Raw genomic sequence first — 26,878 nt, 5'->3', positions numbered from 1 at the left:
GGGGTTCATTCTGAAGAAGATGAAGCAGAATGAGCGGGAGCTGCGACTGCTCATGCTGGATCCTCCTGGACGCCGGAGCCGTGAGGGTAGCAGGGGGGCCCCCGTCCAGCTGGCGGTGCCAGGCACCCCCCTACCGGACACCGGATGTGCGGCCAGCCGGCCCGTACCAACAGGAAATACTGTTTTTATCTAGCATTCTCATATATATCTTTTTCTACCATGTTTTCTATCTCTTCTTTATATATCACCTGAGTCTTTGAAGTCTTTTTTTTGGACTGGGGAAAAAACATGCATTCCAAAGTAGAAAGGATAATACAATACTAGCTTAAGAGCTGATATCATGAATGACTGGTGACGCATCTAATAAAAGTTCCAGATGAGAGGGAACTAGATGTATTTGGTTTCACTATACTTTATATGATTGAGAGAATCCCAATACCAACAATGTTATTCTCCGCAATCTAACAGAAACAGCACCTAACTCTTAGGAAGGTGAGAAGGGCTTATATACAACTCTATCAGACCACAGGAAATTTCACACTTTGCTGCAAACAAGATTATCTTTTTCATCACTCTAATTTTTGTATTAATAAAACTTTAAATATAGCAGAAAAGAAGTTTTCTTAAACATAATATGAGATCACAGGGTCATATTGGTAAGGTGGTAGAAATCTTCTAAATTAAAATGTAAAGAAATAACATTATTATAAAGACATTTTGCAGAGAACAAGAAAATTAGAAATTAAAGACAGGATTACAGCTGACAAAGCATATGTTCAGGAAATTGGTTCAATTTTCGTACTGCCTAAGAATAGAATCTCTTCTTCTTAAATCATCCGCCCCATCACCATCGCTGTCACTGACACTCTACAACCACTGAGCCCTGGCTATGCATGGCATTTCCTTGAGCTCTTGAGCAGAGTTCACCTTTTAATAAAGGACAATTCCTGTTCAGATATATTGTCCCACATGGTCAGGAAACCAAAGGTTTCAGTCCAGCCAAAGACATTTCAGCAACATAAGGAGCCCTGTCTCCATTTTCACATCTAAGTAGATGCCAGAAATGTTTTGAACAATGGAACAAACACATGAAGAGCACCTCCATGAGAGGAGATATATTGAGGGAGACTACATTCACTGGGATATATGTTTAAAAATCAATTTTACGTGATGTTCATACTTTAAGAGAAAATCCATATTTGGTCTTTGTCCCAGTTTCTTGGCATAGAGGTCCTAAATCCCTTGGAAATTTTCTTTTGTATGTTAATAAGATGACTAAGGTGGGGAAAGGTGCCTAGATAGCTTCAGGATGGAGTTGGTCACCAAGAAAACCAACCACGTGATTAGAGAGTTAAACTTTCAGCCCAGTGCCCCCGACCTTCAGGGAGGGGAGAGGAACTGGACATTGAGTTCAGTCACCAACGGCCAATGACTGAATCAATCATGCCTCCGTAATGAAACTTCCACAAAAACCCCATAATGACACATTTTGAGGAACTTCTTGGTTGGTAAACAAATTGATGTACTGGGAGGGTGACGCACCTGGAGAGGGCATGGAGACTCTGTTCCTCCCAACCCCCATATCTTGCCCTATGCACCTTTTCTATTTGGCCATGCCTCAGTGGTATCCTTTATAATAAACTCGTAATCATAAGTGAAGTGTTATCCTGAGTTCTGTGAGTCTTTACAGCAACTTATCGAACCTTAGGGGGCATCATGGGAACTCCTGAATCTGCAGTCTGCTGGGACAGAAGTATGGGTAGCCTGGGCACCTCATTTACAGCAGGCATCTGAAGTGGGGGCATTCTTGGATTGAGCCCTTAATCTGTGGGAGTCTGTGCTAACTCTGGGTAGTAGCGTCAGAACTGAATTGAATTGTTGGGCACCCAGTTGGTGTCAGAGAACTGTAGAATCAGCTGGTGTCAGGAAAAACCCCACAAGAGTCGTATCTGGTATTACGTAGGTTAGGGCAGTGCTCAGCTAGTGAATGTCTCTGGGGCCTTTGGGGCTTTCTCCTGCATTCCTCCTCTTCCCTTGCACCCCTTCTGCACACATTGCCCTTCATACCCTACCCCAGGCTGAGCCAAGGCACTACGTGATGAAAACTGATAGAGCTGGCAGTGGTATCTCCATTATGGATATATGCTTTTTATAGGGAACTATTTAACAAAACAATCTTTTGAGACCATTCAGAAAAAAGTAAAAGTTTAGGCTGTGCGTATCCAGGCTTATTCTGACGTTCAAGAGTCTAAGTCCCAGAGAAAAGAGCCTTTGAAACCCTATTGTGCAGAAAGAACAGCTGCTCTCTCACTCCAGGAAAGTCTCTGTCACCATATAAAAAACTAATAAAGGGTCTCAAACAGGGCAAATCCCCTTTAAAATATCAAAAGCTCTAATCAGAACAGGAAGCGGAGTCATACAACCAACAATGAAGTGCATAAGGCATAAAGGCTAGATGCAAGTTTTCGGCTGATGGTTCAGTGCTCATAATCAGAGGTTGGGGGAAGAATTAAAGGAAAAGTGTTTTGGGGTAGATGACTGAACAGAAATGCTTATAGTCAATGTGTTGTAAAACTGAGCGTGTAGGGCTTCCCTGGTGGCGCAGTGGTTGAGAGTCCGCCTGCCGATGCAGGGAACACGGGTTCGTGTCCCGGTCCGGGAAGATCCCACATGCTGCCGAGCGGCTGGGCCCGTGAGCCATGGCCGCTGAGCCTGCGCGTCTGGAGCCTGTGCTCAGTAACTGGAGAGGCGGCAAAAGTGAGAGGCCCGCGTACCGCAAAAAAAAAAAAAAACTGAGCGTGTATTCCTCACTCTCTGTGGAGATTTGAGCATAAATTCTGATATAGTTCTATGCGTGATGACATTGTTCTTTACATCATTGCCTTTATTTGCATAAAATGGTTTTAAAGCTTTACCAAGTCCTTGTTTTTTTAATCTGGGAAAAAACGTTTCTCTGAAAAAGGAAGCCTGCATTTATTGAGGATTGGATATGGGCTCGAATCTTTGTTTTACAGACTTTATATCATTGTAAATTAACTGTTAAAACAGAGGTCAAAGGAAACTGTGATTGAACTGTGGGGTCACACTGCAGAAGGTGTTTTTAATCATGAGTGGGTGATGTGTATGATGTTTTCCCCTTACTTCTACATTAGAAAATAAACTTTCAACCAGAAAGTGTGTTTCCAAGTTCCTTTAGAACTCTTCTAATTCCAATAAATAAGGATTAATGGAGCACTCTTATGTATTCATCACCAGTCAGGGATCTTCATTTTTTATTACTATTTTTAACTCATTCTTGCAGTTCAGGTTCCTGGGAAGCAGACCCTGAGATGGAACTTAGCTTTCAGGAAGTTTATTGGGGCATACCCTTGGGATCAACACCCATGGGGAAAGGGAAGAAAGCAGGATTAGGTAGAGGGAGAAGACTGGCTGCAATGCAGACACAACAAACCCCCTGCCAACCCCATGGGGAGCTTTGAAGCTGGAGTGGCCCTTCAGAGTTGTCCCAACTTTTGTGGGGGGGGGGTGGTTGGGTCACTGCACACCCATATCAGCCAGTAATTAGATACAGATACCCCCCCACAACCCACCCCTGCCCAAAAAGGCCATGTCCATTAGACAGGGGCAGTTCCTGGAGAGGGTTGAGAGCTGAGGGCTGCTGGTCAGCACATTCCCAGAGCTGGGAAAATAAGTTCTTCGGTCCGGAAGAGGAGCTCTTAGTGGCTCAGTGAAGGGGCCACCCAGGCGTAAATATTTAATTCAGTGGTTAACGATAGAACCATTAAACAAATGGCAATATGGCAAAACGCATACTAGTATATAACCAATACAAGCTAACGGGAGATTTAAAGTACTGAGAATTTTTATACCGAATTTCTAGAGGCTTCTTTTCTGGGTCATGGTAAAACTAACTTAATACCTCTCCAATATCATTTCTATTAATCATGTTATTTGATTACCCTTAGGAACACTTCCCCCTCTAGAGTATGAGGAAGAGAATTAGAAACTAAGGAGTAGGAAGAAGATTCAGAAATATCTTCCCTCAAATAATATCCCTCCCCATACACTTAAATATGAAGAAATTCAGTAATTTCTCCTGAAGCCTAACTTTTCTTGAGAATTGCCTATGGAAGCCCTAGAACCTTACATAAAATTTTTTCCAAAAGCGGAAGCTGGAAATGTGTCCAGGGGCCCACAGTGCCCATGGAAGGAGCAAGAGACTGAAGTCAGGTAGGTGTGGGAGGAGAGGCTGCATGCAGCAGGGGCGTTTCATGGTGGATGGGCATGGTAGGGGGAGTTCAAGGGCAGCTGGGCAGTAGGGCAGAGGCAGTGCAGCTGGGTAGTTAGAAACGTGATCTGAGGAGCCAGTCTGCCTGGGTGTAAATCCTGGCTCCGACATTAACTAGCTAAGGGACCTTGGGCAAGCCACTTAAATATCTCACACGTAAAAGAAGGATTTTTTTTTTTACAGATATCTAAACAGAAACAGAAACCTAAAGTCACATGCTGAATTTCAGAGTGCACGTGTGTATTAATGTCCTGCTGCTGCTGTAACAAATGTAAGACAAACTTAGTGGCGTACAACACACGCTTGTTCTCTTACAGTCCCGGAGGTAAGAAATCTGAATTCAGTTTGGCTGGGCTAAAGTCAAGGTGTCAGCAGGGCAGGTTCCTTCTGGAGACTCTCAGCAAAGAATCTGTTTCTTTGCCTATTTTAGCATCTAGGGGCCACCTGTTTTCCTTGGTTTATAGCCCCTTTTCCATCCTCAAAGCACATCTCTCCAATCTTCACCTCCATCATCACGTTGCCTTCTCCTCTTCTGCTGTCAAGTCTCCCTCTGCCTCCCTTTTACAAGGATACTTGTGACTACACTTAAGGCGCACCTGAACAATCCAGGATAATCTCCCCCATCTCAATATCCTTAACTTAATCACGTCTGAAGTGTCCCTTTGGTCATATAAGGTAACAGGTTCTGGGGATTAGGATGTGGACATCTCTGGGGGGCCATGAGTCAGCCTACCACAATGTGTGATTAAATGAGATGGCTTAGTTCGTAAGAATATCATATTTCTAACCTATCTTCTCAACAGAGTTTTGGTAATTGAAGTTATTGAATTAATTCTGTGGAAAACATTCATGGCGTTCCTGCAGATGCCTGCTGTGCCAGAGGTGACTAGAGCTCACTGAAGTACATACTTGTTCCTCTATGGTTCTCTACATCCTTGCACATCAGGGCAAGGCCAATAGGATATGGGCAGAAATTATATGCTAGCCATTCCATGCTGGCTCTTAGAAATGGTCACCCTAATTTATTGCCTAAACTGGGAGACTGTTGAGAATAAAAGGAGAGTATATTAACCATCACACCAAATCAACAGGTATGCGCTGTGACTGCTGCAGGCAAACCTGTATCTATAGTCACCCAACTTAAAAGCATCCTACGAAATCCCCTAGCCCTCTTCTCCTCCGACTTGGAGGCCGTGTAGCCCAGACAGCACAGTTACAAGCTGAAGGAGAGTTGCGGACCCCTCACTGGACTTTTATGAGAAATAAGCAAACCTTGACTGCCACTGAGGTGTGGGGTTTATCTGTTAGCACAGCACAGCCTAAGCTATCCTGGCTCAAACAGCTACACTCTGGCAAGCTTGTTCTCCCCTTGCTGTATTTCTGAATAGGGGACATTCCATCAGAGTAAGGGTTGGACTCCACTTAAAGGTCAGGTCGTTGACTCTCAGCAGCAAAGTTCCAGGAAGAAATGCTCTAACTGGGTACAAATGCTGAAGGTGGGTTGCCTCCTGAATGGCTGTGACTGATCTGCCTGTGGGCTTTTGACCTGAGATACTGAAATGAAAACTCCAGAGTTTGAACAATACTTGGCATTTCTTGATGCTTTTTCATGAAGGAGCTCAGCGAGCTTAACATCTGGCAACTCTAAACAGGGGGCTCCTTTTCAGAGCAAAGGCTTACAAAGAATGTGAACTGAAGTTTGCATTTTGTTCCTGGGACTTTGTTGGTTAGAGTGAAAGGCTGAGGGGCTTTGTTAGTCAGCAGCTCCCACTGCAGCAGAAACTAGAGCGCAGACCCATGAGCACGATGCGTAAGGAAACACTGCTCACGCTGAGTCCTTTGTTCCCATCCGTTTACATTGCAAGCATCTGCAAACTATTCTTACAATGTGGCCAACACTGACCAGCAATTTTTGATAGGAAGTCTAACAGAGCTTGAAATTTACAAAGCAATTTCACATAAAGTATTTCTTTTAACTCTTTTTGGTATTTCTAACTTGAGCAATCAGCCTTTGTCTGTCAATATCCATAAGAAGATGTGGAGAAGAAGGGGGCAAGGAAAGAGGAGAAGGATGGAGAGGAGGAGGAGAAGGAGGAGGAGGGGTGAATCAGGTAGAGTGGGATCCATCCCTGCGCCTCAGTGAACCTTTACCCCACACTATGTGCCAGGTACCGCAACAGGCACTTTTGAGCTAATGATTATTATGTGGCCAAAGTAAAATATTCAATGTTCAAAAGGATTTTTTGGTCCATCAAAAGCATGATTTAGGGCTTCCCTGGTGGCGCAGTGGTTGAGAGTCCGCCTGCCGATGCAGGGGACACGGGTTCGTGCCCCAGGCCGGGAAGATCCCACATGCCGCGGAGCAGCTGGGCCCATGAGCCATGGCCGCTGGGCCTGCGCATCCGGAGCCTGTGCTCCGCAACGGGAGGGACCACAACAGTGAGAGGCCCGCGTACGGCAAAAAAAAAAAAAAAAAAAAAAAAAGCATGATTTAATGGTTCTCCAGGGAATTAAGCTGAGTGAAAAAATACCAATCCCCAAAGGTTACATACTGTATGGTTCCTTCAGTATAACATTCTTGAAATGATACAATTACAGAAATGGAGAATATATTAATAATTGTCAAGGGTCAGGGACAGAGGTGGGGTGTGAGAGGTGGGGGTGGCTATAAAAGGAGAACAGGAGGAGTCCTTGTAATGATGAAATTGTTCTGTACCCCGACTTTATTAATGTCATTATCCTCGTTATGACACTGTACTACAGTTTTACCTTATATTATATTATTATAATGTATTACATTATTATTTCTTAAAATTGCACATGAGCCTAACATGATCTCAAAACAGAAAGTTTAATTTAAAAAGGATGATTGAAAAATAATATTAAGACTACATCTATTAAATGTCCCTTTACTCTTTTGAAAATTAGCAAACATTCAGATAGGCCAAAAGCCACCAATGCAGAGAGTTACGAATGATCAAATGAAGAAGTGACTCATTTCTCATTATTTTAAGGCAGGGAAAAATAAAGATGGCCACAATGTATTGGATGCTTACCCATGGCGTCGACAGGCACTATATCAGACGTGTCACATACTGTTTCTAATGCAATCCTACATGAGGAGAAGCTATCACCAATGGACAGATAAGGAGCTGAAGCAGAGAAGGAAAAGTGAGTAGCTCATGGTCACACCATCAACAGATGGTGGAACCAAGAATCAAATCATGTTTTGATCTGCTGAGAAACGTTGCTTCCGAGACCTTCAGCAGCATGTAATTGACCTGAGGTCTTTAAGGACTAATGACTTGTCCACAAGAGCAACAGTGGGGCTCCAGCGTGTGCCGAGCACTCTTCCCACCGTGCTGTGCTCTCACAGGTGGTTGAGAAAAGAACATAATGGTACCAGCTACCTGAGATACAGGAGAAATAAGGGCAAAAATCTCTAATGACTGGTGTCCAAAGTATTAACAAAGAAAATGGGTAAATTTACATCAGTTTCTCCTTTGTGGATTTATTTAAATATAAAGAACATTGGTCTGGAGAATTTCAAAAGGCTTGTCAACTGACTGAGAAATATGAGGCCAAAATCAACATCCTCCTAAAATGAATTATAACGCCATTGTTAAGGGTCCAGATTTTTAATCAAGACAAAAACGTTTCGCAAAATGCATGAAGTGAATGAAACTAAGCACTTGACTCAGTTTTCAGCAAGACAGAAAGCAATGTACAGATCTGCTAATAATACCCCTGCCTCTCACTTCCTTTGAAGTTATACAAAGTGACTAAACTTCAGGAAATTGTCCCCTTGATTCTGAAATACAGCTGTACCCAGAATGAAGCCAGGCTTGCTTTCTCAAGCATTGCACACACTTCTTGCCACTTTTACAGTAAATACACAGTATCAGGTTCATGACTATATTTTGGTTTAAATTATATCCAAGGATCATTATACCCCCAAATAGCACGTCTAACAATAGTGGGACCAGTGCTTTGAGTGCAGAGAACACAAAGGCTCTCAGTTCCTGGATGAACGAGAGCTATTTCACCTTGACACTGTTGCTGGCAAATCTCCGAGAGATGAGCATTTTGAAAACGCTATAAACAGCTTAGCCTTTTCTTAGCATTTTGAAGAGCACATTAATAGCCTAGCCTTTCTTAAGGGCTTTCTTTTTCCCTTAGCCAAATTTGACAGTCGGAAATGAATAGTGAAGCGGATGGAATCAAAGTCAGAGCTGTGTTTTAGAGGCAGTGTGGAACTGATGTCATTCGGCATTGTCTCCAAAAGAATATAAGAATATTAAGTGGATGTCTCATGAACTTACATACAAAGGATACTCTTCACTTGAGGACAGAATAATGTCTCACAGAAGAAAGATGTAATGCTTGATGCCTGTAAAATCTATTCAGACAGCTCTTGGCTGGTACAAAAAAAAAAAAACACAAAAACAAAACAAAAAAAAAACCAACTACAACTTTCAACTGAAAGAAGTTATATTATTGAATTAATTTTTTAATACTTAGTAAACTAAGAATACCTTGTTCCCAATGCTATAAATGACAGTTTACAGACAGTATTGTCATTGTCACCATTTGGGAAGTTTTGTTAAAAAGAAACCAAGGGGCATAGGGTAATATAACAAAATTAGCCAAAGGAAGATAAATAGCCTACCTTCTAGGACTTAACAGCCCCCCCAAAAAGTGACGTGGAAGCTATCCCACATAAATTGGGAAACATGCAACTCCATCCAATAGCCAGAAAAACTGCATAGCTTCTTTCAAAGGGAACTGAGAATCCACCTAGTTTTTCCTATGTCCTCTGGGTATAAACACACTCAGCAACTCCATAACAGTTACCTAGTATATTTGGGGACAGTTGCTGACTAATTTAAAAAATTGGCTAAGCACAGAAGAGTGTGGCAGGACATATTTAAAGTGATGAAAGGGAAAAACCTACAATCAAGATTACTCTACTCAGCAGGGATCTCATTCATATTCAATGGAGAAATTAAAACCTTTACAGACAAGCAAAAGCTAAGAGAATTCAGCACCACCAAATCAGCTTTACAACAAATGCCAAAGGAACTTGTCCGTGCAGGAAACACAAGAGAAGGAAAAGACCTACAATAACAAACCCAAAACAATTAAGAAAATGATAATAGGAATACACATATTGATAATTACCTTAAATGTAAATGGATTAAATGCTCCAATCGAAAGACATAGACTGGCTGAATGGATACAAAAACAAGACCTGTATATATGCTATCTACAAGAGACCCACTTCAGACCTAGGGACACATACAAAATGGAAAAAGATATTCCATGCAAATGGAAACCAAAAGAAAGCTGGAGTAGCAATTCTCGTATCAGACAAAATAGACTTTAAAACAAAGACTATTACAAGGAACAAAGAAGGACACTACATAATGATCAAGGGATCAATCTAAGAAGAAGATATAACAATTACAAATATTTATGCACCCAGCATAGAAGCACCTCAATACATAAGGCAAATGCTAACAGCCATAAAAGGGGAAATCGACAGTAACACAATCATAGTAGGGGACTTTAACACCCCACTTTCACCAATGGAAAGATCATCCAAAATGAAAATAAATAAGGAAACACAAGCTTTAAATGACACATTAAACAAGATGGACTTAACTGATATTTATAGGACGTTCCATCCCCAAACAACAGAATACACTTTCTTCTCAAGTGTTCATGGACCATTCTCCAGGATAGATCATATCTTGCATCACAAATCAAGCCTTGGTAAATTTAAGAAAATTGAAATCATAGCAAGTATCTTTTCTGACCACAATGCTATAAGACTAGATATCAATTACAGGAAAAACACTGTAAAAAATACAAACACATGGAGGCTAAACAATACGCTACTAAATAAGCAAGAGATCACTGAAGAAATCAAAGAGAAAATCAAAAAAAGCCAAGTAGCCTAGTGCCCCTCAAATGTATGACTTTTAAATCTCATTGTGGCCCTCAATTCTTCTACTTTTTCTTGGTCAGCTCCTTGCTCATCATACTCAATGACTGTGAATATTCAAGATCTTCATCTCTCTTAGAAGATCATACCCTCAACCCTTTACCCCACTCCAGTCTTAGATGAACTTGCCTCTACTTCATTGAGAAAGTGAAAACCACTGGGTGTGAACTGCCCCCGCTTCTCCTATCCTTCTCTCACACGCTTACTCACATCCCTTCCTGCCCTTAATCTGCTGCCCCAAGACCTACAGAAAGAGGTGTATTTCCTGTTTCCAGGAAACTATCTCACTTATGCTGTCAATATCTTTCTGTTTCCGGCCCACTCCCTTAGGCCTTGCTTCATCATTTGTCCTTTTTTCTTCTAGACAGGCAAACTGCGCCCCTCCCAACTCTTTACCCTGTGCACTGCTGCTGTCCTAACACCCGCCCTTGACTCCTTGCCTCCTGGGAGCTGCTCCTCCACCCTCTCCAGACTCCTGTCCCAAACCTTCTCAAAGATTCATCTACACTTGCAACCTTCCCTTTCTCACCTCTCACTCCTCAACACCCTGCAGCATCTGTTCCCTCTTCTAATCAGACATGCACTGGGTGCACTTTAGTTAAAGATGCAGATCCCGGAGGTAAGCGGATCTATGGTTGACTAGTGCCTCCTCTACCTACAAGCTGCAAGAGCTTGGGCATGCTGCTACACCTCCCCATTTCTAAAATGGGGATAGTAACAGTAACCGACTGCATAGGCTTCTTGTAATGTTAAATGAGATACTGGATTTAAAACACTGGACAGTGTCTTCACATGCCATGTGCTCAATAAATATTAAAATTACTACTACTATTAGTAAGATTTGCAGTTTAATGATTATTAGCATTAGTGTTTGTCAGGTACTATAGTAGGTCTAGCTAAAAACCGTGAACTCAAAAAATATCCTACTAAACTCATGCAGCCAAGAAAAACTACTTTGCAATCTCCTCTACAATGTGTCCTTTCTCTAGGCTTAGGGTCACCTTTTCCACCTTCAAAGCAGGATCTGCTCCTAGGAATTTCCTCTCCATACTGAGTCTGTATGACTCAAATCAGTTCAAAACATACATACACACATGTACACACACTACAGATATACGTAACACACACACAGATACACCTACTACACACATACACACATACACACATATTAGGTAAATTCACATGTATCATGTGAACCAATACGAAAGTATTTAATTTAGCTGAATGCAGGAACTTAAACCTACGCTGCCTTTACAGCAACAAAAGTATCTACACCAATGTTCTGCGTGCAGCTGGAAGTCAAAAATTACTGATGAATGGAGTTGTATAGAACGACTCCCCACAGGCGGTCACAGCAAGAGCGGAAAGAATATTTCTAGCGTCATGTTTGAATCCTACCTGACAACTTGGAAACTGCAATAATCTGAACCTATGTAGGCAATGAAAGGTTCGCTTCATTGTTGGTGCACCAGAAAGTACACCTAACGGTCATTTACATTCTGTAACTAATCACTAAGAACATTAGCACGTAGCACTCATTCCCTTCCTTCACTTCCTTGCTATCTCAGGTTATTTCTGTCACAAGTTGTGTGTGGAAATATTTATTTTAATTAAGAAGAGGCAATACAGGCAAAGGCAATTATAATAGATATGTTCAGTAAGGAATTAAACTGAACAGGAAGATCTCATGCCAGTGACAAAAGAAGGCATGTAATTTTATTTAGACAAATTTACTTCTTCTTTATTTTAACCATTTACTTCTTGGAACAAGCCTGCAAACGCCCACGCTCCATCCAGCACTATCAGGTGAGTCTCGCTCTCAGTGGACGTGCTAGCGTGGGATTTGATTGGAGGCACCTTCTCTTGGACCAGTGATTCTTTCACGACTGCGATCTCATGTTGGGATCTTGTACCCTGACCTAATTCCTCTAGGATTCAACAATTACTTACATTACAAGCAAAGAAAAGGACTCCTGGTTTTCTCTCTCTCTTTAACACTGTTACTCTCCTTCTCTGTCAATATTTCAAAACAACTTTGGATCTTAAAAATCTGTTGAAATGAGTTGACTAGAGGATGAAGAATTCACACATGGAAGGCAGGACCATGGTAGGGAAGATGATAATGAAGATGACATGATGAAATAGTTGATAATTATTTAACATTTATTTGCACTAGACCCTAATCCAAATACTTAACATACATTATTTACTTTAGTCCTCACAACTGCGAGGCATTGTTGGCATTATTACCCCACTCTACACATGAGAAAACTGAGGCTTAGAGAAGTTAAATGATTTGCCTCAGGTCAAACAAGATCCAAGGCTGGGATTCCAACCCAGGTCTGTCAGGGGCCAAAGCTCATTAATGTTATAAATCATGTGTCTTAAAATAACAATTTTTTCTGTGACCTATTTGTAAATCACAGTTTGTTCAAAACTAGAATTAAGCTTGATTTTTATTGTCAATGGTCTGCTGCAGTAATTCTACATATTTCCATAATAAAAAATTAAGTTCCTCATTTAAAAACATGGGAAAAGAACATGAATGGCCAGATGAAAAAAAAATTTTAAGCAAATATTAAATTTCAGGTATTTAAAACTAAAGAGAATTTAATTCAAGAAACAATAACCAAGTGATGTCGTGTACAAGGCACTGTAAGAATTCAAAGATTAAGATAGCACCACCCCTGCTACCGAGAAGCTAATGATCTAGTGGGAGGGACACAGTGTAATGTTTCAGGTCTTCTCCTAAGAGAATTCTTCCCTGACCACCCATCTAAACTGTTGCCCCATCCCCTGTTATTTTCTATCACAGGGATCAGAATACTTTTTTCTGTAAAGGGCCAGATAGTAAATAATGTAAACTTTGTGGGCTATATGGTCTCTGTCAAAACTACCGAGCTCTGCTGTTGTAGCTCAAAAGCAGCTATAGACAACTGGTAAACAAATGAGCATGGCTGTGTTCCAATAAAACTTTATTTACAAACAGGCAGTGGGCCACAATTCACAGGCTGCAGTTTGCCAACCCTACTCTAACATCTCACTCTGTTTTTTCCTTCATAGCACTTAACAAAATGCAGAATTATCTTGCTTATTGATTTATTTACTATTTCTCTCCAAAAACAAATACAAAAAAACGGCAGCTCCGAGAGAGTGAGGTCCTTGTTGCTTGTTCACAGCAGGCTCTCTAGGGTCTAGAAAGGAGTTCCTGACACATAGGCAGTTCACTCTAAGTATTTGTTGATTGGCTAAATGAATGAGCACCATTCCACAAAAAGAGAAACACAGACTGCCAACAAAGTAGGAACTATATTTGGCTTTACTATTAATAAATATAAAATAATTGAAAATGTCATTTTTCACTTGTCAGACCTACAACAGTTAGAAGAAGGGGAGGGGGACGAGAGGAAGGAAAGGGAGAAGAGGAGGAGGGAGGGAGAGAGCAGAAGAAGGAGGAGAACTAGTGTGGGTGAATACACAGGTACACTGGGCCTCTCACCTACTGCAGATGGGAGAGAAAACTGGTGCCACATTTCTGGAGGCCATTTGCAATTATATACCCAAATGTATAAGCCCATTCAAAATGGGCAAAGGATTGAATAGACATTTCTCCAAAGAAGATGTAAAAATGGGCGATCGGCGATTAAATTAGTCATTAGGGAAATGCAAATCAAAATCACAATGAGATACTACTTTCCACCCATTAAGATGGCTATTATCAAAAAAGAGAAAGTAAGTGTTGGTGAGTATGTGGAGAAATTAGAACCCTCTTGCACTGTTGATGGGGATGTAAAATGGTGCAGCTGTTGGGGTTTTCTTAAAAAGTTAAACATAGAATTACCATATGATCCACCAATTACTAAGTCCACTCCTAGGTGTACACCCAGATACTTGTACACCCATGGTTATAGCAGCATTATTTATAGGAGCCAAAAGGTACAAACAACTCAAATGTCCATCCACAGAAGAGTGGATAAACAAATGTGGTATATACATACAATGGGATATTATTTAGTCTTAAAAAGGAATGAAGTACTGATACATGTTAAACATGGATGAACTTTGAAAACATTGCACTAAATGAAATAAGCCAGCCACAAAAAAACCAATATTGTATGATTCCATTTATATGAGGTACCTAGAATAAGCAAATAGTAGAACAGAGATTACCAGGAGCTGGGGGAGGAGGAAATGGGGAGTTATTACTTAATGGGTACAAAGTTTCTACCTGGGATGATGAAAAAATTGTGGAGATGGATGGTGGAGATGTTTGCACAACGTTTTGAATGTACTTAATGCTACTGATGTGTACACTTAGAAATGATTAAAATTGTAAATTTTACATTATGTATATTTTACCACGATAGAAAATGTATACAGATCTTCCTTTACTTATGATGGGGTTATGTCCCAATAAATGGGTAAACTCATCAGAGGCTGAAAATATCTTAAGTCAAAAATACACTTAATATACCTAACCTACCAAACATCAGAGCTTAGCCTAGCACACCCTAAACACGCTCAGAACACATACATTAGCCTGCAGTTGGACAAAATCGTCTAACACAAAGCCAATTTTATAATAAAGTGTTGAATAGCTCATGTAATTTACTGCATACTGTACTGAAAGTTAAGAACAGAATGGCTGTCTGGGTCCCGAATGGTTGTACGTATGTGGGTTGTTTCCCCTCATGATCATGAGGGTGATGCGAGCTGCAGTTCACTGCTGCTGCCTCACATCACAAGTATTGGACTGCATATTGCTAGCCAGGGAAAAGCTCAAAATTCAAAATTTGAAGTATGGTTTCTACTGAATGTGTATTGCTTTCATAATATCATAAAGTCAAAAAAATCATAAGTTGTAAGTCAGGGACTTACATTGTAAGTCAGGGACCATATGCATATACTTTTTACTCCAAAATCCTATTCCTAAGAATTAACTCTGAGGATGGGTGAAACAGAAGGGTGAAATACATGTTCTAGAACCCATCAACCTCAAGATCCATGCATAAGGATCTAGTTATATAAACAGAGCCTGACATGACAAATACTTAAAAGAAACTATTATGTAGGCATGAAATAAGACAGGGTAGACTTTTCACATAAAAATATCTCCATAGCGTTATTGTTGAATGAAAAAAAAAACAAGTTACAGAATGCTTGTGCAGTATGATCCCACTGATATAAAAATTCAAAAGTCTAACTATACATGAAAAAAATTTGAGATATTCTCCAAAATGGTAATAGTGGTTATTCCCTGAATGGTGAATTTGAGATGATTTTAAGATTATCCTCTCCACAACTTTCTGTACTAGTTGATTTTTTAACAAAGAATATTTCTAACCAAAATAACATGCTATTATAAACTAATGCTTGGCACTTTTCATATTAATTAAGGATGGTTAGGCCCTTGATACTTTCATAATAGATGTTTTCTGTATTTCCATTTCCATAGCAACAACAATACTTGTTAGAGAATCACATACAGTTTTAAAAGAGATGCATACCTCAGATAGCGGAGGTGCCTCTTCATCAGGCAAAAACAAAGATGCTATTTCAGAGCAACATTCAATAATCATGTTCTAGAAATAATAAGACAATATAGTGAGGTTGATCTTATTGGTAAAATACTAGATATTTTAATTACATATTAGTTATTTCATTTGTCTTTTGTTACATCATTCCCTAACCCTAATTCCCAGGATGAAACTTAGAGGGATTCAGAGGTCACAATCTTTTAAGTAATTAGGGTTATTTGAAAAGATACAAAATAGCCACAAACTATAAGATTTAATGACAAATAATAAATTATTTTAGGATTCTTTCCCTGCAAAATTCACAATTAAAATTCATGTGTTAGAGAAGAACAAGTAAAGTAATTCACACCAGAATAAGATTTTGGAAGATCACTTTTCTTCTGAGAAGAGAGCCCTGGAATAAAGAGGTTCAGATCTGAGAAAGGGTTTAAGCAGAGATGAACAGTTGGGAATCGAGAAAGAAATGGAAAGAGAAAATGAAGAAGAAGAAGAGAGAGTTGATATCATACGTGGTCTATTGCTGAGGACACTGCCGCAGCCCCCACTGTTTGGATGCAGCGTGTTTCTGTGTGGACATCTGACCCAAGAAAGATCTACCTATGGGCAGGGTTGAATCAATCAGATTCTCCATCATTGTAATTTCATATAAGGAAGGACAACAGAAGAGAGTTATCATCAGGACTGGCCGGATGAGCTGAGAGGTTGCAATACGGAGTTGGAGAAGGCACCTAATGGGCTAGATGTAACATGAGTGAGCAAGAAACAGAGATAAATGAGAACTGACACCACCTGTGGGACTGAGTGCAATCTTGGCTCCCGACTGTCCAAGTTTCACTTTCTGTGGGGCCCACTGTGTTTTGTCCCCAGTCCTTGGTTATGCACGAGCTTACTTACCATGCCCTGCCAAATACTGCCTCCTTACCAAACCTACTTCATTTGAGCTAGCATAAGTAGTTTTTCTTTACTTACAACTAAAGGAGTCACGATTATAAGACTATCAGACACTATAAAACTCTTAGAGGAAAACACAGGAAGAACACTCTTTGACATAAGTCACAGCAAGATCCTTTTTGACCCACCTCCTAGAGAAATGGAAATGAAAACAAAAATAAACAAATGGGACCTAATGAAACTTAAAAGCTTTTGCATAGCAAAGGAAACCATAAACAAGATGAAACAACAACCTTCAGAATGGGAGAAAATATTTGCAAATGAAGCAACTGACAAAGGATTAATCTCCAAAATATACAAGCAGCTCATGCAGCTCAATATCAAAAAAACAAAGAATCCAATCCAAAAATGGGCAGAAGACCTAAATAGACATTTCTCCAAAGAAGATATACAGATTGCCAACAAACACATGAAAGGATGCTCAACATCACTAACCATTAGAGAAATGCAAATAAAAACTACAGTGAGGTATCACCTCACATCAGTCAGAATGGCCATCATCAAAAAGCTACAAATAATAAATGTTGGAGAGGGTGTGGAGAAAAGGGAACCCTCTTGCACTGTTGGTGGCAATGTAAATTGATACAGCCACTATGGAGAACAGTATGGAAGTTCCTTAAAAAAACTAAAAATAGAACTACCATATGACCCAGCCATCCCACTACTGGGCATATACCCTGAGAAAACCATAATTCAAAAAGAGTCATGTACCACAATGTTCATTTGAGCTCTATTTACAATAGCCAGGACATGGAAGCAACCTGAGTGCCCATCAACAGATGAATGGATAAAGAAGATGTGGCACATATATACAATGGAATATTACTCAGACATAAAAAGAAAGGAAATTGAGTTATTTGTAGTGAGGTGGATGGACCTAGAGTCTGTCATACAGAGTGAAGTAAGTCAGAAAGAGAAAAACAAATACCGTATGCTAACACATATATATGGAATCTTAGGGGGCAAAAAAAAAAGGTTCTGAAGAACCTAGGAGCAGGACAGGAATAAAGACACAGACATAGAGAATGGACTTGAGGACACGGGGGGGGGGAAGGGTAAGCTGGGACAAAGTGAGAGAATAGCATTGACATATATATGCTACCAAATGTGAAATAGATAGCTAGTGGGAAGCAGCCGCATAGCAGAGGGAGATCAGCTTGGTGCTTTGTGTTCACCTAGAGGGGTGGGATAGGGAGGGTGGGAGGGAGACGCAAGAGGAAGGAGATATGGGGATACGTGTATATTTATAGCTGATTCACTTTGTTATACAGCAGAAACTAACACACCATTGTAAAGCAATTATACTCGAATAAAGATGTTTAAAAAAAAAAAAGTATAATGAACAGGGAATACTTCCTGGAGAAAGGGTCATATAAACTGAGGTATGAAAGAGTAGTAAGACTTCAACTGGCAGAGAATGGGGACAAGGGCATTCCAGATGGAGCAATGAAACAGCAGATATTCAAGAAACATAAAGAACCTGATACGGTCTTTACTGCTGGTGTGTATAGGAAGAACGGTGGTGAGAAATAAGGCTGAGAGGTGTACTTATAACAGGACACGTAAACGTAAGGAATTTGGACTTTGTTGCTTAGGAAGTTGAGAGGCACTGAACTGAGGGGATAATGATCTGACTGCTTTAAAAAGGCAATTCTGGGGCTTCCCTGGTGGCACAGTGGTTGAGAGTCCGCCTGCCGATGCAGGGGACACGGGTTCGTGCCCCAGTCCGGGAAGATTCCACATGCCGCGGAGCGGCTGGGACCGTGAGCCATGGCCGCTGAGCCTGCGCGTCTAGAGCCTGTGCTCCGCAACGGGAGAGGCCACAACAGTGAGAGGCCCGCGTACCGCAAAAAAAAAAAAAAAAAAAAAAGACAATTCTAGCTACCATGTAAAGCTGAACTGGACTAGGAAGAGATAAGAGAAAGAGAAATTAGCTAGGAGGCTACTCAAGCTGTTTGGGCAGGAAGTGATCATGGCCAGAAGTAGGGCAGCTTCCATGGGACCAGAAAGGATGGAGGGCAGGCAGGACATCCAGCACTGACTGGGGGACACCATCTTCCTATGATGAACTTTCCAGGCTCCTGGTCCACTTTACTAGACAGAGGGGAACACACATCCTGGAGTACATTCTTACGTATTCTTCTTATTTATCCAAATTTCTGTATTTCTAATTGCGTTCTTAGGACTGGTTAAAGTACGTTTTCTTTCTATACAAAAGGTTTCAATAATAGCCGTGATGGGTTACTGTCATGATTTCATCAAGAGCTATCAAGCAAAATGACACTGTCTGTATCATTAATCCTTTCCATAACAGATGAAGACAGCCATGTCACCTGATAAATGCCTTCCATGGCTTGTCTCAACATTTATCAAACACAAATTTCGCCTCAACAACGTTCTGTTTCTTTGGCATTATTTGAGGTAAACCACATACACACTTGGGAAACTGGGTGATTCGATGTTGGGCTGCGGGAAACCTCCCGTGACCTTGCTGCCACAGAAATAAAGACAAGGAAAGCACTGAACTCAACAATCCCAGGCAGAAGGTGGTTGGAGGGATGGTGCAGTTGGCAAGGGGCCTGGGAGGGCACAGAAGGACCCCTGCTCAATCTCTGTCACTTTCCCTTAAAGAGGAGCATCTGTTGATTTGATGAGGGATAGGCTTCGGAGTGACTTCCAAAATAACAGAGCCAACATTTTGACTTACTTGAAGTCCTCATCATTGTTCACCCATTTTATGGGAAAAAAAACTTCCTAAGTTGCTTTCCACCCTCCAAACTCTTGCTTCCTCCATCCGTCCTTCACATGCCATCAGGGTTATCTTAGCAAATTTCAGGGTGGATCATGAGATGCTCTTCCGGGCATTGCTCCCAGCTTTTCCTACGGCCCATGCCCAGCCCTGCCTTCCCAGGGCCCTACATTCACCCTGCACTCCTGCCACCCTGAATACAACATCCAGATCCATGACTTGACCTCTCATCTCTTGCTGTATCCTCAGTCTGGAGTAAGTGCTCTCCATAGGTCTCCAACTAGAAGTTGGTTACTGGGCTAGATATCAGAGAAGACCCCTGAGCAAAGGAATTCAAAGTCAAGAGAGAGGAAGAGACACAGAAAGAGATAATGACCAAAACAATAGAGTCAGGGCACAGGGTGCAAGGAAACATGATTTTTATTTCAGTCTACAGGGGCTATAAAATGCTACCTGCGCTACTGAAGCAAGCACAAAGTCTAGCTCAACCCTCTCTCTTCACACACACACACACACACACACACACACACACACACCCCTATGTGAATGAGATTTTTTTTAATGATAAATTAGAATAGTTTGCATCAACAGCTCCACCATTGAGAAAGAAGGATATCAGCAACCTTGCCCTTTTGTATAAGTGTAGAATCCAGATAATGGGGGAAACAGGAAAAGGGGAAGGTGTCAGAGAGACTAAGCTGAACTTCACAACGAAGAGCTGAACCAGATTCACTTTGTTATAAAGCAGAAACTAACACACCATTGTAAAGCAATTATACTCCAATAAAGATGTTATAAAAAAAAAAAAAAAGAGCTGAACCAGAGCGGGAAGGGGAGAGGAGTCAAAACACTCCATGCAGACTGAGTTGGAGGGAGAGGTTTAGGAGCCTGAACCAATGAGGCAGAGGTTGGAGAGCTGCCACTGTGAACGTCAGAGAGGCACTAAGAGTAAGGCAGTTGGGAAAAAGGAGATTTAAAAGAAGTTATGCTGTATATGATGAAAGGATTCCCTCTCAGATATTCTTACAAGAGACTCATAAGAATAAGGTTTAGATTATATTCAATGGTTTTGAACATTATATTGATGTTTCTTTGAATGCCAGACTTTGCTTGCTAAGAGAGGGCCACCGGGCAGCTGGGCTCATTATGAATTACATCTGGGTACCTATGGTCATACTCACACAGTGATTAAGCTCCTCCTGACAGGGACCTAATTGTGCTGATTTCAGTATGTCCTTATTTCCTCAAGCCTGGAAAATTTTTGCACGTAACGGTTTCTCAAAGATAAAGTGTTATTTGATGCTAATGTTCAATTGTATTTTGTTCTATGTTTTCATAGTACTTTGATACTGGGGATATGTTGACTATATATAATTGCCCGGTACAATCCGGGCATCCCACACGTGTTTGCTGAACTCATCTTAGGTGACTTTGTAAATATATTTTAGGCTTATCATATCAGTATGTTATCATTCCAAAAAAGGTGTTTGTGTCGTAAAATCAGAATGGTTTGCACCTTTTATATGCTTTAAAACACCTGATATGCTCTGAAGATACCCCATAAAGCTGTGAATGACAGGTTAAAACAACCCAGTGATTCTGAGCCACTGTTGTCCATTTTGGAAGAAGGACATGTTTTCGAGCCAGAAGTGACTGGAACACCTGTTCTGTAGCCCTCCCAAAACATCTTAAATTAATACCTGTGTTCTGAAACTTTTGGCTTATTCCAGACCATAGGGATTTGGGGGAGAGAAAACAAAAAAAAAAAGGAAGGGAATGAGAAAGAGAACAAGATTCACCACCTCCCATATCAACCAAAGGTACATTTTCTGGACCTTTATATTTAACAACCCACCAAAAATCCATACTGAGATAGAAATAAATATATTTGATTATAGAGGTTATGAAATCCTGTCCAACTCCCAAACAGAATTGATCTCTTCAAGTGTCCTAGTTAACTTCTCATTAGCTCCAAGTGAAGGTTGTCATGACAACAAACTGGCAGATTTTAGTCCCTGGAATTTATTTGATATAACCTAGAACCTAGCTGTTTCTTTTTTTTTTTTTTCTAAGTGCTGGTTAGTATATAGGGAAAAAAATAGAAAAGTTTATTCCTTCCGTTTCACAACTTTCAAATGTTGTGAATTAATTTGTTTGCTAATTCACCTAAACTAAAAAGAGCAGGTTTTTTTCCATTTTGTGACATTCTTTCACATATAGAACTACCAGAACTGGAACACATCTCAAAATGCCCTAATTAAATCTGAAGAAACACTTTTTAAGTTGGAGGATAAAGTAAACTCAAAAACACAGAGGAGGGCTTCCCTTGTGGCGCAGTGGTTGAGAGTCCGCCTGCCGATGCAGGGGACACGGGTTCGTGCCCCGGTCCGGGAAGATCCCACATGCCGTGGGAGCGGCTGGGCCCGTGAGCCATGGCTGCTGAGCCTGCGCATCCGGAGCCTGTGCTCCGCAACGGGAGAGGCCACAACAGTGAGAGGCTCGCGTACAGCAAAAAAAAAAAAAAAAAAAAGAAAACACAGAGGACAACATCAGGACTGAAAGCAGTTTGTTGTACTCAGGGACTGAGCTACTCACATATATCACTCAAGTCAGGACGTGAGAGCAAGTCACAAAGCTTGGCTAAGGCAAGGTGGGCCGTCTGGATTCTTCCCTCTGCTTGCATTCAAACGCCCCTACTTGCCCCTATTTATTCCTGATTTGTTTATATTCATAGTCAACTTCTTGGCTCAGGCACTGGGCTCATTGTGATGAACTTGATACCGATATCTGACTCCCAGGAAAATTCTGATGGCTCTCATTCCAACCAAGGGACAATCTCTTCGTCTCACCAGTAACTGAGTGAAAGGATCCTGTTTAGAGATGAGGAGAAAACTAGTCCCAGGAAACATTAAGTGACAGACCCTCGGTAGGAAAGCTGAGTGGCAGAGCACAACCTAGAATCCTTACTCTTACGGACACTCACTCTCCTGTCTCAGACAATGTAAGTTGAAAAGACAAATGGGTTCAGGAGAAAAATAATCATTTGCCTTTTATGAACTATATAATAATGGATTCAAGGACAATTTCAGCAAAGAACAGTCTAGGTTATGGCTCAAAGACAGAAAATTGGTAAGTTTGGTCTATGACTAAAAAACTGTGATTGTAAGTGATCTACTAAAGAAGTTCGAAAACGAAATGAGCTGAGTTCTTGAAAACAGATATGAAAGGGCAACAATGCACTTTACGAGAAGAATTACATATATGAATCTCATGAGTTTGAGGTATCTGATCTACTGGGATATTTATTCTGAGTACTCAGAATATCATTACTATAGTTAAACATCTGGTAATTTGTGTTGTAACATTTGAGGACACTATAAAGGATGTGCACTATAAAGGATGTGTGGAGAGGCCACAACAGTAAGAGGCCCGCGTACCGCAAAAAAAAAAAAAAAAAAGATAACGTAAACAAGAAAACAAAAAGAGCCATACCAATAATGCTCTTTAAGAATTAAAAATATCTTGTTATTGGTCACCAATTGAATATTAAACTAGCAGAAAGTGATTTTTTTAAAAAGATACAGCAGAGCAAAAATAAAGATCCTAAAAGCTTTCAGAGAAGAAAAACAGAGATGGGACCCAAGTGGCTAGAAATTCAACCAGAAAAGCGGCAGAGGGAGGTCCCAGAATCAGAGCTGTGCTGCAGGCATTGGGGGCAACCAGTCCTTAACCAGAGCAGGAGAGGGGCCTCCAGGAAGGAAAAGAAGAGTTGAGACATAAATATAAACACTTGGGTACAAATCTATGGATGAATATATGACAGATCCGATGTAATGATCAGAAAGAAGTTAAGAAAAAAGACAAGTGAAGAAAAATCAAACCTTATACAGGCAAGGAAAATAACCACAGTACACTGACTTGGCTGTGAACATTGTTTACAGGGTTATAATGACATAAACACTGAATGCTGATTTAATTAAATTCTGTGATATAACAATATTTAGAAAGGATCAGGAAAGGAGAAGTTGAAGAGAAATATAGGGAATCCTTGTATAGTAAAGTCCTTGTATAGTAAAATCAATAGATATTATATAAAACTGATTTATCAAGAAAAAACAATTGTTTTTGGCTGTCATTAGCACTATTCAACAATTTTTCCAGCTTTCCTCTTTCCAAGTTGATAGCAGAATTGTTGGCATGGCTCGTGACTTACTTGGCCAGTGAAATGTTAGTGCAAGTGATATGATGGAAACTCAAAGAGCCAGGGTGTGATTTGCCCCTTTTCTTCCCTCCTGCCCAGTGACTGGGGATGTTCCAGAGGATGGATGTGCCACCAGCCTGGAGGCTGGTGTGGGGAGACATGGAGCCCAGTGGACCCACTTGGATTTGAAGGGTGTTGGTTATCTTGCTTTTCATGACTGATCCTGCATATTATTTAGAGTCTTGGAAGTAAATAACAAAAGGAACAGCTGAAAGAGTTGAAAATGGCCTGCTCGCAGGACTGTGGGGTGTGGACAGGTCAAACAGGAGACTGTCCCTTTTCATTTTAAACTTTGTACATCTATTTGATTAAAAAAAAAAAGCCATGGTACCTACAGAACATATATCTCAAGCAACCAGATGAATGTGCAAATGGAAATTCAAAGAGCAAGTGATTAGGGGAGAACAGGTATTCCCTGCTCCTCTCATTTCCATAGAGGGTAAGGAACTTCCACTCCACTCCCGAAGAAGGGGGGACACTTCCAGCTTCTTTTGGATGCAGCCAGGAGAGTGGAGTCACTTATCTGATTGGTGAGTTTGGGAAAAGCAAACTAGGCTCATCCCCATTGGGTCAATCTTTGCTTACATTTTTGAAGGCACCCTGCCTACGGGACTATTACTCTTTACTCCTCCATGCAGTCAGCCGGGCAGTCAGCAGGGGAGCGGGGGAAATCCTACAGCTACACAAGTGTGCTAGATTATTGTGTGACTAGGTGGGCAAGGCTGGCTAATTCAGGGGTGAAATATTAATAAGCTTGTTTGGCCAGAGGTCCAGAGCCATGTTTGCTAATCAGCTTTGTCGGTAATGATGCCAGTGTTTGAGATCTCCATATATCAGTTTCCTGTGTCCTATTTCTCAATGGGTTGAGAACTCAGAAGGAACTCCTCCAAAACATGAATATCAGTCATCACTCAACTCTGTAATCAGATTAATAACACACTATAAGGATAATGCCTTTTTTCTAGTTAGAAAAATACAGATGTGTAGAAAAAGTCTGAAAGATATATGCTTATCTATATTTTCTAATTTTTCTTCCCATATTACTTGGGTAATAAAAATGCTCAAATACTAGACTTAGAATTTAAAAGTAACATTATAAATTTACAGAGCATTGTTTCTTAGGATTCATGGTTATATCTGAATGATTTATCTAGATTGGCTTTGTTTTCATTTACCATCAGTTTCTTATAATTGGTATGCTTAGAAGAGCTTTGAAGAAAACATTACTTATGTGTCCAAAAGTTGGGTTATATCTGGTACTCTAAGTAGAGAAAGTACAGGCCAGAAGAACCACACTGTTCAAGTTTAGTTACATAGTTATGCTCTGATAAAGTAAAAAATAATTTAATTATGTATAATGACATCCATCCTGCAATGGCAATAAAATTTTCCATTATTTAATAACCTACTTCCATTTCTTTACCAATTGATTCCTCTTCTGTTTCTTCTACTTGAGATACATTTTCATTTGAAGTAACTTTAGGAGTTGTAGGCAATGATATTTCAGCGATTTGCGTAAGATTAGATAATTTCTCGTGAACTGAAATAACTCTAAAAATAACAAACATGCATGCATTTTACTTGAAAAGTTAAGTAAGGCATTCATTTATTCCCAGAATCAATAAAACATGTAAAGTAAGTCCTTAGTTATTTAACACTTAAGATTTCTGGCATCCCCAAACATCATTCAATCATTCCTTCATTCAAGAGACATGAGAACAGAGACACAATTCTCACCTGCATAGTGTTTATGATCTAGTTATATGCTCAGACAGATTTATAATTATAAACTGGCAAAGACACAAAGCAAAAAAAAATGTAGACATCCAAAATATTTGCTTAAGATGAAAATAAAGAAAATAAATATCTACATGGGCAAAGAAACACCAGGCAATGACAAAAGATCTACTCCTACTTAAACTCAGTGCCACGCTCTGATTGGCTGGCTGGCCTGAAGCTAAGAATTAGGACAAGTCAGCAATGGCTCTAAGAGACGGGTCAACGAGCCCACACAGTGACATGTACTGTGTGGGGAGTGGGGGCAGGGAGAAGAATCAAGTAAAAAGGAAAAGCTAAAGCCGAGGAGGAGGGCAGAGGACGCACTGGCAATCGTGCGCAGGACAGAAAGCTTCTGGAGCCACGGTCCAGTGAACCATGGAGGCGCTGGAGACAGAGGTTAACTAGTGAATGCAGTCAGAAGCTGGAAAAGCATTGAAACAGCTGAGGGAGGCGAAGAGCCACCTGCAGGGCTCCCAGTGACTCTAGGATACAGGCACGTAGAGCGCAGGTGCGCACATATTCGTGCGTGGGTGTGCGGGTCTCCATGCAGGGGTGGAGGGAAATTTTTATGAAAATGAAGGAGATGATGCAAAACAGCAAAACGACATCAGGAGCAAATGCAGGAACATCGATTTCCCCAGTTTCCCGCAGCATGCTCTTCCTTTGCCTTCTATAGGCTGATCAACAAGAGCAATTCCCCATAGACTGATCGTGACCCTCATAAGAACACAAGGAACTCCACCCTGGGTGGGAGAAATACTGTCACCAAGGGATGAAGCAGATGAACGTTTGTCAGGCAACTTCCTCTATGATAGCCTCAGTGACAGGGGCATGTCCCTAACTTTAGTCACCCTACCATTGATCATAAACACACGAAAATCCAGAACTTTTTGGAGTAAAACAAGAATCCTGTCAGTTTGATTACATTCTGCTCTGCAGAAATTATAATCATTTTCATCATGTGGTTCTGAAAAAGAAATTCTGCCATGTTTCTGGATGTACAAGGAAAGAACATAATTTCCTAACTTTGTGGCTTAGCTGTGCTGGTATAGTCCTGTGTCTAAGATTTTCCACCATGACACTGAAAAAAATTTTAAAAAGGAAAAGAAAAAGAAAGTTAACTGAATAATTGAAAGTATGCTAGCTCTTGAAACATCTCTTGTTTTATTCTCTTTCATGGAGAGGCCAAAGAGAAAAGAGTTCTTCAAAATGGAAATCAAGGACCAGGAACCAGACTCTCCAGGTGAGGATAGAGAAACGCCAACTCCCTGCACTCAGTAGGTGGTGAGCAGGGCAAAGAGCTGAC

General features: G+C 40.7%; 1 protein-coding gene across 1 annotated transcript in view; it reads right to left on the bottom strand.

The window, feature by feature from the left end:
• CFAP54 (cilia and flagella associated protein 54) overlaps positions 1-26,878 on the bottom strand; it is a 306,933-nt gene that overhangs the window by 6,292 nt on the left and 273,763 nt on the right. The window contains exons 66-67 of the mRNA XM_033427688.2: positions 25,203-25,344; positions 15,803-15,877 (exon numbers count right to left, since the gene is read on the bottom strand). Of these exons, the coding sequence (XP_033283579.2) occupies positions 15,803-15,877; positions 25,203-25,344 (217 nt within the window). The remainder of the gene's footprint in view (positions 1-15,802; positions 15,878-25,202; positions 25,345-26,878) is intronic.

Source organism: Orcinus orca, chromosome 11 (assembly GCF_937001465.1).
Source record: "Orcinus orca chromosome 11, mOrcOrc1.1, whole genome shotgun sequence".
Lineage (NCBI taxonomy): Eukaryota > Metazoa > Chordata > Mammalia > Artiodactyla > Delphinidae > Orcinus > Orcinus orca.
This window is presented reverse-complemented; position numbering and strand designations above follow the sequence as displayed.